Below are 16,197 nucleotides of genomic sequence, written 5' to 3' on the forward strand. Positions count from 1 at the left end.
TTTCCCCAGTATTAGAGAGTTCAAAAGGATGGGGATTGCTTTCTGGGCAAGGAGAAAGGATGAGGGATCTTGTACACCATGTGCTGGCCATCCCTGAGTGGATCTGCTTCCAAAGCACTGTTGACTGTGTCTGGGATGGGACATAGCCCTCTCTCATGCCCAAGCCAATGCCAAACGTACTTGTGCTCTTCACAGGCGTGGTGCTGTGCCCGGCAGGGGCTGAGACCTTTTCCCAAACAGGTCCTGAATGAAAGGAACACAGAGTCTGATATCACTGCGCTGTGATTGGAAGAACAGACTCTGTGGATTTCATAGGAGAAGCCAAAGAACTGATGACAGCTTTGATGTTCATGCCCATAATGAACACTAGTGTCGGTGGTGTCTGGGGTGGGACACGGTCCTCTCTCATGTCCATGTCAATGCCAAATGGGCTTGTTCAGCACATTGACCTGATGCCATGTCAGGCAGGGGCTGAGACCTTGGATCAAACAGGTCCTGAATGAAAGGAACATGAAGCCTGACATCGCTGTGCTGTGAGTGGAAGGACAGACCCTGTGGCTTGCACAGGGAAAGCCAAAGGGCTGACAACTGCTTTGGTCTTACAGCCTACAAGGACCTTCATGTCCCACACTGGAATCTCAGTCTGAGTGCCCAGCAACTGCCGCAGGAGGGTACAGACATTAGATTTGAGGTCACATCCACCAAAGCCTAGTGCTGTTCCACAGGGGTTTCCAAAAGGGACCCTCTTTCCGACACGGGGTGTCAAGGGTGTATGGAGTTCCTGAGCCCATCTCCCCTCCTGAATGTTTGTCTTCCTGGACTCAGGCCCAACCAGGAGACAGTGTAGCCAAGGCTTCCCCCTTCCCTTTCATGTACTTTGGTGAGCTCATCGCCAGGGAGCTCTGCTGGGACAGCTCAGCCAGGGATGACTTCCCTCTCTGTGGAGCTGCTTCTGAGTCGAGACTCTAGTGTAGTTGAGGGCAAAGCTCATTGCTTTCTCAGGAGGTGATGGGCACTGTGGACAAGAAAAGGCAGTGGAGATGAGTATCTAGAGTATAGCAGGACCTCTGACAGCCTCTCCTGTCCTTTTTATGACCTAACTGGAGGTAATTGGGCTCAATAAGAGGATGGTAAGGTAAGAGTGGAATGTTGGTCAGAAAGAGTTGTGAGCAGTGGTGCAAAGCCCAGCTGGCAGACACGACCTTGTGGGGTCCCTCAGGGATCAGCAGTAGCACCACCACTTCCTAATGTTTTCATGTACAGTAGTGGGAAGGTCAGCACTTCCTGCAAGTTTGGGGATGACGCCCAAGTACAGGGAAGAGGCAGGACACTGATCTCTGTAAGCCAAATTGTTCCCAGCAGGTCCATGAAGTACCTGTTTCAAGGAAACCGAGAAGGTGGCCTAGACTCTGGAAGCACCCAATGACAGGAGTAGAGGCAATGGACAGCAGCTGGCACATATCGAGCTCAAATTCAGTAATGGGCTAAAAGAATTGAGGACAGGAATAGATTTCCCTGGGGGTTTCTGCAATCTCCATCCTGGAGTGGCCTGATATAATGGGAATCAATAATGGGAACTGTTCAATGCAGGTGTTGGTCTAGATGACCTCTGAAGATCTCTTCTCACCTACATTCTGACACTGGGATTCCCCACCACCCCTGCCCTCCCTGACCCCTGCCCACCCATGGAGGACAGGGAGAGTCCATTTCCCAGTTGGGCAAAGTGCTCCCCGTGCCGGGGAGAGCCCCTGAGCGCTCTGAGCCCAGGTGAGCCCCCGAGCGGCGCCGGCACAGAGCTGAGCTCCGGGGCGGAGCTGGCGGCGGCGGAGAGGAGAGGAGGCGGTGGAGAGGAGGCGGAGCGGCCGGAGCAGAGAGCCGGGGCTGGCGGGGGGCAGCGAGGTGTGGGCGGCGGAGCGGCGGGATGCGGCGGTGCCGGGGCGCAGGGCTGTCGGGGCTGGCCGCGCTGCTGCTGGGTGCGTGGGGCTGGCGGTAGTGGATGGGTCCAGGGCTGTGCCCGGCGTGTTCCCCGGGGTGCCCAGCGCCAACTCTTCCCTCTCCTTCTTCAGCCTCTCTTTCCCACTCCTGGCTCTCTGCCATCTTTTATGCCTCCGAGCCTCCTCTTGCTATTTTCCCGATGTCCTCACCGTTTCAATCGGTAGACCTGCTTTGCATTCACCTTTGCATGTCTATTTTTGCATGCACCCTCTCCTTCCCCTGTGCATTCTGCAGTTCTTATTGCCCTGAAGATTGTCGTCTATCCTTTGCTGTAACACACACTTCCTCTCCTGGTCCTCTCTCGCCATCCATCCACCCACCCACCCACCTGACTTTTATCTAATCTCCGCATGCATAAATTTCAACTTCACTCCCTGCCTTCTCTCATGCCTTCAGACACCCACACCCGGGTCACTCTCCATTTGTGTTGATAGGCCCATACTGCCATCTCTTCCTGTCCTGTGTCCCTGCCACTGTTCCTGACAATTCCTCTGCTAGAAGAGCCATCACAGCTGGACCACCTTTAACAGCTGTCGTCCTTTCCTTCTCCTTTCTCAGCAGCAGCTGCAGGAGGAGCCCAGGTACAGCAGCAGCAGACGGTAGAGACCCCCGAGGGCACTGGCATCAACATAAATTGCTCGCACCCCAATATAAACTCTTACGACTTCAAACACTGGTACACTCAGCTGCCAGGACGAGGCCCTGCATTGCTCATGCGCACACTTGAAGATTCGAAAGAGCTGCGGGACCCGCCGGGGCGGCTGTGGGTGTCGGCAGAGCGCCGCTCCAGCGCCCTGTGGCTCGCCCGGCCCCGGCGCGGGGGCCGCGCTCGCGTATTACTGCGCCCTGGGAGACACGGGGAGAGGAGCCGGGGCTGCGGCCGGGCAGGAACCGGCGCAGGCGGGGCCGGGCGTGTGTGTCGGGGTCGGGGGGACAGCCCCGCGCGGGCCCGCCAGGGGGCGATGCCGCCTCGCCCCAACCGGCTCCAGCTGGCCCCGAGCCCCGGGCCGCTTCCCCCGCCCGACTGGGTCCGGGTCCGGCCCCGGCAGCGGCAACCCCGCACGCCAAGAGGGACGCACAGAGAAATCCCCCGCCACACTGCCGCCGCCGCCGGGGCAGGAATGGCGCCCGGAGCGCTTGCGGTGTCCGGCGGGGCCCGGCAAGGAGAGATGGCAGCCGCCGGCCCCGCTGGCTCCCGGTCAGGAGCAGCGCCTTTCTGCTCTGTACAGGGCGGCGGGCGGCAGAGATCCTCCTGCCCACGGGCAGCCGCCCAGCCCTCACTGCTGCCGCACGGACCACCCACTGCTGCCGCTCCATGGGCAGGTGCTGGGGATCTCTTTCCACCCCACTCAACGTTGCCAGGCACTCTTAGAAGAGAAAGACTCAACTGCTACAGTGCCCTCTCAAGCCCTTGCTCTGAAACCACAACCACAAGTGGTTTCTTGCTGGGAACTTTGTCAATCCGCTCAGCTACACAATTACAACCTGTACCCTCCAGCTTCACACTGCTTCTAGTGTTGCAAAGGCATCCTGTGGAGCTTGCAGTTCTACTCCGGCACCAACTTGAGAAAGAGATACTCATTGTCACAGACACCTTCAAGTGTCTCCTGCAGTGCCTGGTGATCGGAACATAGAGCTTGGGGCACCAGATTCCCCTTAACCTCAGATTGAGAGCCTTTGGTGTTGAAGGGAAGTCCAGGAGACAGGAGAGAAGCCAGAGCTGGGCACTGGCTGAAAGACACATCTGAGACTCAAGGTCAGACTCAGGAGGGAGCCCCAAAAGAGATGTGCTAAGTTACCCCATGGGGCTGAAGGTCTGTGGGGAGAGCTGAAAGGGGGCTTCTGGGCATGGGGTCCTGGGCCCAGCTAGTCCCCAGTGAGGCCTGTGTGGCTGTAGGAGCTGAGAGAGCTGGGACAGTCCGTGTTCAGAGGCTTCAGGGGCAGAGAGGAAAGGCTCAGGTCTCTTCCCTGCCTCAGCTGGGGCCTGTAGTGGCAGCCATAATTGTATTCCAAGGGAACTCCTGGCAGTTTTGCAGTCATTGGAGAGAAGAGGGGAGCCCACTGTCCTTCTGAAATGGCCTCGACTGAACAACAGGACAGTAAAGGCCTTGTGGGAGCGTGGCTGTGAATGGGGGCTGGTGTGCCAATAACGTGCTTCCTGCAGTCCCTGCCAACTGTATGAGAAAGGCCCTGGGTGAGAAGAGGCAGAGGAGCCCTGCTCCAGGCAGCAGACACCAGAAGACATGAAAATCAAGTAGGCCTTTTGCTTGTCTGGGTATTGAGGTTCTGGGGCTCAGGGTGGGAGAAGCATGTGGAGGCTGTGTGTAATGTGGGTAAGTGAAGGGACACAGAAGGACTGCCTGCACAACAGAGAGCTGTGTTGCCATGCCAGAGTGAGGCAGTGTGTCTGTCCCTGTGCAGCTGGTTTCTGGAGCAGATGCTCTTCACAGAGATGTTTCTCTTCAGGTTCCTCCTCTATGGGCAGAGGAGAAGGGAAAGAGTGTGTGACACCTGGGTCCAAGGCACTTCAGAGTGTGCCTGGTCCTCTCTCCATCCAGACAGTCCCAAGGACAGGGTGGACATGGGTGGGTGCAGGGGTGCTTTCTCCCTCTCCTGCAGAGCTGGGTGCAGGCCTGTGCAGCTGGCTAGGTGGTGGGTGTCAGGAGAAGTTCTCGAGGGATCCCTGTCCCTTAGATGGCCACTACTTAAACCATGATTCTTTTATGTCTCTAGAGGGCTGCCTTGTGGTAGAGGTCAGGGGACAGGCCCAAAGAGGCCTGGCTGAAGCAGCAGGGAGAGAGTTTTGCTCCACCCTCTGGGCTGTGGTTTGGAGGCCTCTTTGATCGGGCAGAGGTAGAAGAAGAGGTGAAGGTGCAAGCCTCAGGTCCCTCATGCTCGCAGGTCCCTGGGCACCCCCTGAAGAGAGAGCGTGACATGGTCCTGATTTTCCTGTCAGCCCTGGTGGGACTGGCTGACTTTGGTGAGATGTGACTTTCAGGCTGGGGAGATTGAGGCAAGAGTTTGTGCATCTGGTGGTGGAAGGGAGGAGATGTGAGTGCTGACTGCCGAGGACACCCGGGAGTGTATCCGTAGGGAGATCAGGGGCTGCATATGGGTACAGCAAATAATCTGGGAGATGTCAGGAGTAATGGGCATCAAAGGAGGAATAAGACCTCACCTGAACTTTGCAGCTGCTCAGCATTCCTGAATGTGCTGCTAATACATATTAAGCCTGAAAAGAGGGAAAGGTGCTGGGGAATGGACCAACGTGGCATAGAGCGGCTTCTCTGCTGTATGTATTGGATACAATGCTACCAATCTCTGTAGGGATGGTCATAAACAAGAAGCTGCAGAACAAACAAGGGCAAACAGCTAGTCATTTCTGAAGCTAGGAAAAGTGAGAGGGACAGCGGGGACAGTGAGCAAACTGATGAAGTGGTAGATGGACAGGTCCATTGACAAGCAAAGCTGAAAGCTCTGGCTTTACAGGTCATGCCCAAAAGGACTCTGTTCTCCAGTTCCCAGCAGAAATGACCATCCAGGCGGGACACAAGGCAACGCGGCCTTGCAATTTCTCCACCAGCGATTCCAATCCCTATGCCTTCTGGTACCAGCAGAGCCAGACCCAGTCCCTTCAGATGCTGCTACGAGTAAGCAAGTACAGAGCTCGCAAGGCATCAGGGAGGTTCTCCTCCACACTGTCTGCAAAGGACTCCCAGGTGCTTCTGCATGTGCGAGACACCGAGCTCCAGGACAGCGCTGCCTATTTCTGTGCACTGAGCCCACACTGGTGCCCACAGCTGGCAGCAGTGCACAGAAACGTGGGAGTGCTCTGAGGAGCAGTTCCCTCCCTGCCACTGCTTGCATGGAGCTCTGAGCTCAGCCTGCCCAGCAGTGGCACCTGGGGCTGTGGTGAGGGTGGGCCTCTGCCTCCCCAGCCTGTGCTGCTGTGAAGCACATGCCAATGTGACTTTTACAGCTGTGTCTAGATCCAGGGTCTTTGTTGGTGAATAGAACCAAAGAAACCTGACTTGGGGCAGGCCCATTGGAGGCTAAACCATAAAGAAGCCAAACCAGGCTTGTAAATGCCCTCTGTTTAAAATAGCTGGTATACTGGAGTGAGTCCGCAGGGCAAGTAACCTAGATGTTCAGTATGGATTCAATCATCTCAATGGAGAGCTCTACACTCAGGTGAAATCCGTCCCACACTGATCTTAATGGTGTGTCTGCCATCTTGATGCCTCCTCCTTCTTTAGTGGTCACATGGACGCCCTTCAGTGTCCATGTGCAGAAAGAAGAGCTTTGAGAACATGATGCCTCAAATGAAAATTGGAAGGGGGAAAAGCAAGTGCCCTTTGGAAGTGCTGACGTCCTCCCAATGAGTGTGAGGAGAGAGTTGCTGCCCAGCCAGCCTTTCACAGTTCTGCAGTTTGGGGACTTTGCCAATCTCATTGAAGTGTTTCCACAACAAAGCCCAAAATGGGTGGAATGATGGATTGTTAAAAAATGATGTGGAGTTTCAGATGTGGAAATGTCCTGAGACGTCTAGCATGAAGCATAGTGATTTGCATATTTTTAATTAGAGAGAACAAAGTACCTCCAGATACTGGATAGGGGGAAGGAAGAGGAGTGTGAATTTTGTTGACTGCCTTCTGTTAGAAGTAATGGCTTTTGAGATACCAGAACTTGCCAAATTTTCTGTTGAACCAGAGCATGACTCTCTGAAACAGCTCCAAGAGTGGGACATAAATCCTTCCAGAAAATGTCAAACTAAACATAGAAATACATGCCCATTTCCTAAAGCAGTGAGCCAGCTGCTAAAAATAATTTAGGGGGCACAGGTGAATCCCTGACAAAATGAAGCACTTGGCAACCTGGAATTCAAACCTGTGGGAGGACTACTCTTCCAGTGTTCTGTTGGAGAGCTGCTTCTGGATGGGGTTTGTGAGCCTTTCCAAGTGGTGGTGTTTAGAGCACTGGGAGGCATTCTGAGTTTACCCAGGAGGGAACAGAGGGAGGTGGGAGCATTAGAATTGAGGTGCAGCCCAGCCTAAGGTGGCTGTGAGGTGGATGAAATGGGCTCAGTGGGGAACTGGTGGCTTCTCACTACCTGTGATGCCCAGGTGCAGTTACACATTGGTGAGGACCTTCTGCAGGGTGGAAACCATGGGAGGGAGGGGATGAACCTCTTTGGTCCCACTGAGGCCCTTTGAAAAGCCACTTCACTTGTTCTGGAAGGCCCACCACAGAGCTTGCTTCACATCTTTGTTCCTGAGTGTGTAAATGAAGGGGTTCAACACAGGAGTTACAGCTGTGTGAAAGGTGTTCATGAGTTTGTTCAGATCCAGGCAGTTCTGGGCCAATGGCTTGACGCACAGGAACATGGTGGAGCCATACCAGACTGTGATAACACTGAGGTGGGCGGAGGAAGTGGAAAATGCCTTTTTCTGACCATGAGCTGACATGATTCTGAGCATGGAAGAGGTGATGTACACGTAGGAGAGCTGGGTAACCACACAGGGCGCCACCAGAACAGTTTAGGAGGCAAGGATTGTTGCTAGCTCCATGGGCCACATGTCACTGCAGGAGAGGGCGAGGCAGGAATCTATATCACAGAGGAAATGATTGATGACATGTGGCCCACAGAACGTCAGCCTGGATGTCAGAAAGGCCGGCAGCGAGACGGACAGAAAGCCTCCCAGCCAGGAGCTGAGCACCAGCCGAGCAGAGAGGACACTGCTGATGAGGGAGCTGTATCTCAAGGGGTAGCGTGTGGCTAAGTAGTGGTCATAGGCCATGACAGACAAGAGAAAACACTGAGTGGAGCCTAGGGAGAGAAGAAAGAACAACTGGAGGATGCAGACGTTGAAGGAGATGGTCTGGCTACTCCCCAGCATGACTCCTATGGCTTTGGGAACAACACGAGTAGTGTGCCAGATCTCCAGAAAGGGGAGTTTATGGAGGAGAAAGTACATTGGGGTACAGACGTTGCTGTTCATCCACATGAGAGCCATGATGGATGCATTGCATGTTACTCTCAGGGAGCACGTCAGTGCAAATACCACCACAAGGGAGACCCAGAAATGCCACGTGCCTGGCAAGCCAAGAAAAATGAATTCTTCCACAGTTGTCCCATTTGCAGTGTGCTCCCCAGAGTTGAGGTTCATTTGCAAAGACAGGAAAGTTTCTGTGAGATTCTGCATGCCTGTGCTGGTCCTTCAGATGCCACTAGGAGTGAAACTAGAGCAAATGATGCCTCATCAACCTCATTGCTTTCTATGTGGACATGAGAGGCACTGTGGGAAGGGGAGGGGTACTGCCTGGGGTGTACCTTGATTTCGTCAAGACCTTTGACCTACCTTCATGGGTGCACACACATGCACACCCATGCGCACACAGAGGTATGCAGACTCACAGGCATGCACATGCACAATTACGAATATACAGACCAGTCACACACATTTATGCCCTCCTCCATGTGTGTATGTGTATGGCGGTGTGCTCTCCCCCTTTCCCCACCTCGGCTGCTGCTCAAGCCATAACCATCAGTGGGAGTTGTGATGAGTTGCAGCTGGACTTTGAGGGATGGCTGGCAACACAGTCAAAACACTGTCTGGAGTGGGGACCTAGCTATTTTGTTCCCATGCGAATATGACTATAGGACAACTCTCTTACTCTATAAATAGTGGACTGCGTGCCAGGATCTCCCCTCGAGTGGGGACACCCACTTAAGGTTCTTCTCCTCGAGGCCGAGAGGTTCCTTGCCACAACAGATTCTTGGTAAGTGACTAATAGCATGCTAAACTTTGAAATCTTAGCTAAGTGATATAAAGGATTGATTGCACATATATAATCCTTTAGACATAAACCGTTGAGCAAGTCTGGGACTAGGGCTGCATCCAGCCACGCCCAGACTCCTCTCTGAGAAGGAGTTTAGAAAGCAAGGGGGTCCTTACTGAACCTCGTGACTCAACGGGAGGGTTTCCCTGACAGCTTGTCTGACCCTGTCCTCTATGCAGTAAATAAACAAGTGTACCCTTCTACTGAAGCTCGTAAAACACTGTTGCATTCACTACTAACTTTGTTAAATTACTGTTTCATATAAATAAATATTTCACTATTTCTCTCTTACGAGTGAAGTTAATCACTCCCCCCATGACAGTCTGCGAAAACACATACACATGGATACAATTGCCAGAACACATACCCACAGAGGACATTGGTGCACGCTCACATTTGCATGTGTATTACCACAGGCACACACATGTATGTGTGAATGTGTTGTCCCAAATCTGGGTTCTTTACCCGGTGTGCAAGCCAATAACACACATAGCAGAGATATTTCCAAGTTTATTCCATTACTGCGCAGAAACGGAGTGCTCGTTCCAAGGGAGCACACCTTAGTTTCAAAAATTTCCCTTTTCATACACTGATTATTACATATGCTAATAATTGATACATATTCATTGTTATTCTCTTTAATGATTGGTCAAGGTTTCTTTGCTTCCTTTATGTATTGGTATGCAGACTCTGTCCTCTTCGTCTGTGCTTCTCTTTTAAATAGGTGGTATCAATGGGTCGGTGGTCACGGTCTCCCCCTACCAAAATTACCTTTTAACTACTTCTCCTCTAATCTTAGATTAATCATGTCAAGTTACTATTTCTCTATAATTAATGAAACATGGTTGGCACTGTATAGATGACTTCTAGCAGCAGCGGCAGGTTCCCTTGGTTGCTTCAGATACATGCTATATTTCACTTTTCAAGTTAATATCAATTTTACTACAAGTGCACACATGAGTACAGCGAGAGGAACATGTACACAACCACGATCATGCACACACCCCACTGAGAACCAGGACTCCTGACACCAGCTCTCAGCCCCTCTAGAGGAATCTAGGCCAGTCCTTCAGACCCTACAGGTAAGGAAGGAATCAGCCCTGCATGCTCTGTATCAGAGCAATATGATCTCCCTCAGAAATATACCATTTCACTGTCCCCGTTTCTGTGATGACTACCCTCAGCTCCCACAGGCTTAGCTCTGGTTTCCAGCCTCAACGCATTCGGCAACATGGATGACAATTCCCTGCTACTCCTCCTGATGCCTACTGGCCATGGCCCCTGGATTGGGCGATGGAGGGGAGAGGAAGGTGGAGTGGCAGCTATGGGCCATCCCAAGGGCTGTTTCCTGCTTAACCACTCCCGCCATTCTGCAGAACAAATCATCTTCTGTAGCCCCACACTGACCCCCTGACAGCCCAGAGCAGCTCTGGCCATAGCAAGAGGAAGGCCCTTCCTCAAGAGCTCATGGGGCTGCTGACACCTCAGGGACTCCTGCCTTTCTGGACATCTGTGGGCAGAGATAACAGCAAGGCAAGGCCTGATGGTCACTGGCAGGAGAGCAGACCAGGATGTCTTCCTCAGCTTCAAGGGTTGGTGCCCAAAACAGGAGCCACTACAGGCTGTCCCAGCCTCCCACTCCTCTGAGAATGGAGACGTGTCTCCTTGTGCTCTAACCCCCTTCCACCCCAGAGCAACACCTTTCTCCTTTGGTAGCTTGGGGAGTGTCCACAGAGGGAAGGACCACATGGAGGCCAGGCTTGAATGCAGCAGAAGTTTAATGAGTCCAAAGAGGGAGACAAAGTCACTCCAGGTGGGGGCCGCCAGTTCATGGAGCCCCACGGGCAGCAGCAGAGGCTCTGTTGTCCTTGGCCGTGCAGAAGTTCTTGCATGCTGTCTGTCTGCCTGCCCCATAGAGGGAGAGGAGACAGCAGGTCCCTACCAGGCTGGCATTAGTAGCACCTTACTGCCAAGGGGAACTGAAGCAGTCAAAGAAAAGGGAGAGAAAAGCAAAGCTCTTCAGCTACACCAAAAACACATCCTAAATCTCGATCCCTTGCCCAGCATCATGTTCTGCATTGCTCGAGATGTCTCCCTGGGGCTTTCCCAGCATCTTTATCAGAGGAGGGACCTTCTGCCACAGTAGCGGCTGGAAATGCCAGAGAGGTCACAGCACCCAGAGGTGATGGGCACTCCATCACAGCTGAGGATGCTGCCAACAGCAGCGGAGGTGGAGGATCCCACAACGGTGTTCTGTGGGAAGGAGCTGAGGATGGGGCCGGGCAGGGTGACCACCACAGGAGGAGGCTCAATGACGACACTGGAGTTCTGGCACTGCCTGATGCAGGGCTCATTGCAGCTGTTGGCCAGTGGGGTGGGGCCACAGGGCCGGCAGGGCTGGCACTGGTTGTAGCAGGACATGTCTCAAGGGCCTGGAGGTGCACCTGCAGAGGATCAAGGAGGAAACAGAGCACAAGGGTGGGTGAGGAGCAGCCTTGTTACCCCGTCAGAAAGGAGCCAAGGCCACTACTGATTGGGGAGCTGGAATCTTGGCCAGGAGACACACAGTCTTCATCACCCTACAAAGAGTAGCCTGGCCCATGGAAGGTGTCTCCTAGAGCATAAACCAAAAGCCCTGTCGGCCACCACTCAGCTTGTCTCTAAGCAGGCCTTCTCCCTGCTTTCCCCTAGCATGACAAGAAGACGCAAACCCAAGGATGGAGAGAGACAATATCAGCTGAGAGGTCCATCGAGGAGAGATCTCACTTTGGAAGAGGAGGAGAAGGAGCTGCAGACTCACCTAGTCCCCAAGGAGAAGGCGGCCAGAGAAGTGGAGTAGAGAGCAGGGACTTGGGCTGGCTTTTATACCTGCCCTTCATTGACGCAGCACCAGAGGCATCCTTTGCAGAGGTAACAATTTTTGCACAAGCTCATCTTGAGTGCAAACCATTGCAGCTAATGATATGGGCTGTGCTTTGGTTTCCTGCACTGCTGCCTTTTCATTTCCAGAGTTGTTCCATGCCCATTCCCCATTCCCCATTCCCCAGTGAAGGCTTCCTGTCATCAGTGGGATGAAAGGCCCCAGGATTTCCAGGGCAGGAATGCAGCAGTGTGGGCAGAAGACTCAGATCAAGTGCTGGACAGGTTCAGAGCAGACGACAATAGCCTGGGTCACTCTGCTCATCTCGCCTCATCTCACCCCAATGGTCACTTACTGTTGCTTCCCCGGATGTATGTGTTGCACTGCCAGGTTTTCACCCCACCCTGCCTAATACTGCCCGGTTCCCAGGGGTCCTCAGAAGAATCCATGGTTCATGGTGTTCCTATGTGTGTTCTTGTCTTTTGTGTACTTGTAAGCAGCCAGGTTTTTGTGAATGCACATGGGAACACAAATTTTTGCATGATTCCATGCCAGCGTGCCTGAGCCTGTGTGTATGTGTCGTTGTGTGTCACTCATCAAGAGGGCATGTGCTGGTTATGGCAGGGATACTGTCCGCTGCTCTATCCATGAGCACCACAGAGCAGCATGTTCCCCGGGGCAAAAGGAGCCCGAGTGCAGCTGAGCGGTGATGGCACCAGCCTGCTGGAGGTGTATCCAGGGAAGAGGCACTGAAATGTAGCCCCTGCCTCCTGACACCTCCTTCTCCTGCCCCTGCAGAGCTCACACTCTGCTGCTGCCTATTTCAGGCCACAACGAGGATGGTTTCACTCCATTTTGGATCCTTAGTTGAATTCAGTGTGACACTATTTAGAGTTCCTCAGCACGGCCTCTCCAGGCCAGGGCACAGCTGCTCTCCCCAATGCTAGAGAGTTCAAAGGACGCGGATTGCATTCTGGGCAAGGAGAAAGGCTGAGCAATCCTGCCCACCTTGTGCTGGCTGCCCCTGAGTGCACTTCTTTCCAATGCAGTGTCGGTGGTGTCTGGGGTGGGACATGGCTCTCTCTCATGTCCATGTCAATGCCAAACGTATTTATGTAGCTTATCAACCTGGTGCGGGGACAGGCAGGGGCTGAGACCTTGGATCAAACAGGTCCTGAATGAAAGGAACATGAAGCCTGACATTGCTGTGCTGTGAGTGGAAGGACAGACCCTGCGGCTTGCACAGGAAAGCCAAAGAACTAATGACCACTTTGGACTTCAGCCAATAAGGTCCATCATGTCCCACATTGGAATCTCAGTCTGAGCCCAGCAACTGTCCCTGGGAGGGAAGGGACATTGGATTCAAGACCACATCCCCCAAAGCCAGCTACTGTCCCACAGGGCTGTCCAGTATAGACCCTCTTTCTGACAAGGGCTGTGCCCAGTGGGGAAATTTTCTAAGGCCATCTCCCCTCCTGAATATCGGTCGCCCTGTGCTCACATCAAGCTTGGAGACAGTACAGCCAAGGGCTTTCCCCCTTGCCTTCGAGAGACCTTAGTGAGATCAGAGCCAGGGAGCTCTGCTGGGAGAGCTCAGCCAGGGCAGGTTCCCCTCTCCGTGGAGCTGCTGTTTCTGAGCTGAGGCTCTAGTGTAGCCACGATAGCTGACTGTTCCTTTTCTATTGCTACCTGAGGGCATCCAGCAGAACCCCGTGCCCTTCCCTTCCACATCTGCTTTTAAATGTCCAAGTTTTGTCCAAGAATGTCCGAGACCTATTCGAGAAAATAAGAGTACTGTTAAAATAGCAAGCACTTGACCTCCAAACCTTCCTGCCATGCCCTGCTGCTGTGCCATTTGCCCTCCCCTTGGCTCCTTCCAGGCCACCAGCATCCCCGTGGCCGAGGTGCCCGTGCCGGGGACAGCCGGTGCCTGCCCTCCCTCACAGCCGGTGTAGCTGCGGGCAGCTCTGCTCCGGCCGGTCTCTGCCCCGGTGCCGCCTTCCTGCTCAGGGCGCAGGGCTGAGCCCCGGGGCGGAACTGGCGGAGGCGGAGAGGAGAGTAGAGGAGGTGGCGGAGAGAAGGGGGCGCGGCAGGAGCAGAAAGCCGAGGCTGGCGGCGGGCAGCGAGGCACGGGCGGCGGAGCGGCGGGATGCAGCGGTACCGGCGCGCAGGGCTGTCGGGGCTGGCCGTGCTGCTGCTGGGTGTGTGGGGCTGGTGGCGGCAGGCAGTGGGCTGTGTGTTACCAGCGCTGGAGCCGGGGCTCTCCTGCTCCTTCTCGAACCTTATTCCCCCTCTGTTCTCCTTTCTACAGACATCCCTTCTGCCCTCAATGAGGACATTCCCTCCCAGATGACCTGTCTCACTCTGTTACTCCATCCATCCATCCATCCATCCATCCATCCATCCATCCATCCATCCATCCATTCCTCCCAGTCCATATCTTTTCCTTATTCCTTTCTCCTCGTCTTTATTCTGTTCTTCCAAACATCCCTCCTACATTCTTGTCTCCAACCAAGCACTCTCAGAGAAATTTTCTCTCCATACTTTGTTCTCTGAACATATCCCCATCATCAGTGACCTGTCTTCTCCCCTCTCCTGGTGCATGACATTTCCTGCTGAAGCAAAGTGATTCTTCTTTTCTTCTTGGCAGTGGCTGCAGGCAGAACCCAGGTGCAGCAAGAGCCGTTGGCAGAGACCACCGAGGGCGCCGGCATCAGCATCAACTGCTCCCACCCCAACATAAAGATCACCTACTTCATCCACTGGTACCGTCAGCTCCTGGGCCGAGGCCCTGCATACCTCGTGAGCAGCCTAAAAGACTCCAAAGAGCTGCGGGACCCGCCGGGGCGGCTGTGGGTGTCGGCAGACCGCCGCTCCAGCGCCCTGTGGCTCGCCCGGCCCCGGCGCGGCGACGCGGCGGTGTATTACTGTGCCGTGGGTCTCCCACGGGGAGAGGAGCCGGGGCTGCAGCCGGGCAGGAACCGTCGCGGGCGGGGCCGGGCGTGTGTGTTGTGGGCGGAGGAACAGCCCTGGGCGGGCCCGCCAGGGGGCGCTGCGCTCCGCCCGCCGGGGCCCCTCCGGACAACCGGAAGGGGTTTCACAGTTCGTTCCCTGTAAAAGCTCAGATATACAATGGAAAACTGAGTCCGCCAGCTACAGAATTTCAGACACCTGCCCAAATGTTCCTGCTAGTGTTACAAAGTCATTGCATGGGGTCAGAAGTTGAAGCTCCCCAGCGGCAGGAGAAGGGCATGTCAAGGTCAGAGGCACCTTCAAACGCTCCCCACAGGGGCTCAGTGGTGAGACCAGGAGCTTGTTTGACAGGATTCAGCACCTTGGCAGCTGGGGCCCAGGAGACAGGGTAAACCGCTTGGCCTGGACACACTGAGCGCAGCCTCAAGGCATGCCAGGTTTCTCCTTGAGGGATGAGTCAGAAAGGGATTTACTGAGTTGCCCTCAGGGGCTGGAGGTCTGAAGGGAATGAGAGCTGGCAGGAGGCCTCTGGTAAGAGGCTGTAGGCTCCAGCCAGGCCCCGGGGAACTCTGTGTGACTGAAGCAGCTGACAGAGGTGGTCAAACCCATGGGCAGAGGCTTCCAAGGCACAGAGTGAAGGATCTGTCTTGCTCCCTGTCCCCGTCCCCTGCGCCATGGGGCTTCCCCCACCTGACCGGAACCGGCATCAGCACCAGCACTGGGCGTGGCATCAGCATCCACCATGGCCCCAGCACCGGCATCACCGGGTCCTCCTTGGAGTCAGTGCCTGGGCTCAGCCCCATTTCTCATCAATGGCTCCTGTGGATCTGTGCTCCTGAAGGCAGCGGACAGCCCCTTGGTCAGCAGACACATGGAGACTGAGATGCTCAGTGCAAGGCAGGGAGGGGAGTGTGGTGTTTCCTACAAGATTCTCTTGCTTCCCCATAAAGTGCTCCCAGTGTTCTGGGTAACGTGGCGTCCTCTGGCCTGTCCGTAAAGGCCTGACAGCTTTGTCTCAGAAATGCCTCACAGACGTAGAATAAGTTGCAATGGCAGTCATCCACCCCAGCGAACCATAAATGTTTGTAAGAGCTCCTTCAAGTTCTCTTTACTGTGGCCTACCACCTGCTCCTCAGCCCTGTCAGGGCCAGACCTTCACCTGGGCTGTAGTGGTTCCCTTGCTTTGCAGCAGTGCTTGATTTTATTCCTCTGACACCAATGGAGACAAAGAATTCACCCCAGAACACCTTTGGATCCTCCTTCTTGCCTAGGTAGCTGATTCCTTCTGGACATGACAAAGCTGTTTCAAACAGGGCAGTACGTTGCCCCAAAGGAAACACCAATATAGTCAAACAGGGGGACCTCCCCAGGGGGCACATGCTTCTGCTTGTCTTTGTCTTCTCCGTGCATCTCCTAATCATAGTGGGAATAGCCTCATGGTTGTCACCGCAGGATCCTGAGGTAGCTCTTCCTTGGCTGGTTTTCCTTCTTGGAGATCTGCTGTGCCACCACCGTTGTCCCCAGATGCT

General features: G+C 54.3%; 1 protein-coding gene and 1 gene segment (V, D, J or C); one reads left to right on the forward strand and one right to left on the reverse strand.

Annotated features, from left to right (window-relative positions):
* Positions 1 to 7,217: 7,217 nt before the first annotated feature.
* LOC134524662 (olfactory receptor 6F1-like) lies at positions 7,218 to 8,162 on the reverse strand. The gene is given in 1 exon segment (XM_063354861.1): positions 7,218 to 8,162. A coding segment is annotated over 1 exon segment (945 nt).
* Positions 8,163 to 13,814: 5,652 nt separating this feature from the next.
* LOC134524716 (T cell receptor alpha variable 26-2-like) lies at positions 13,815 to 15,963 on the forward strand. The segment is given in 3 exon segments: positions 13,815 to 13,896; positions 14,346 to 14,629; positions 15,940 to 15,963. Coding segments are annotated over 3 exon segments (360 nt in total).
* Positions 15,964 to 16,197: the final 234 nt, after the last annotated feature.

This window comes from Chroicocephalus ridibundus, chromosome 17 (assembly GCF_963924245.1).
Source record: "Chroicocephalus ridibundus chromosome 17, bChrRid1.1, whole genome shotgun sequence".
Classification (NCBI taxonomy): Eukaryota; Metazoa; Chordata; class Aves; order Charadriiformes; family Laridae; genus Chroicocephalus; species Chroicocephalus ridibundus.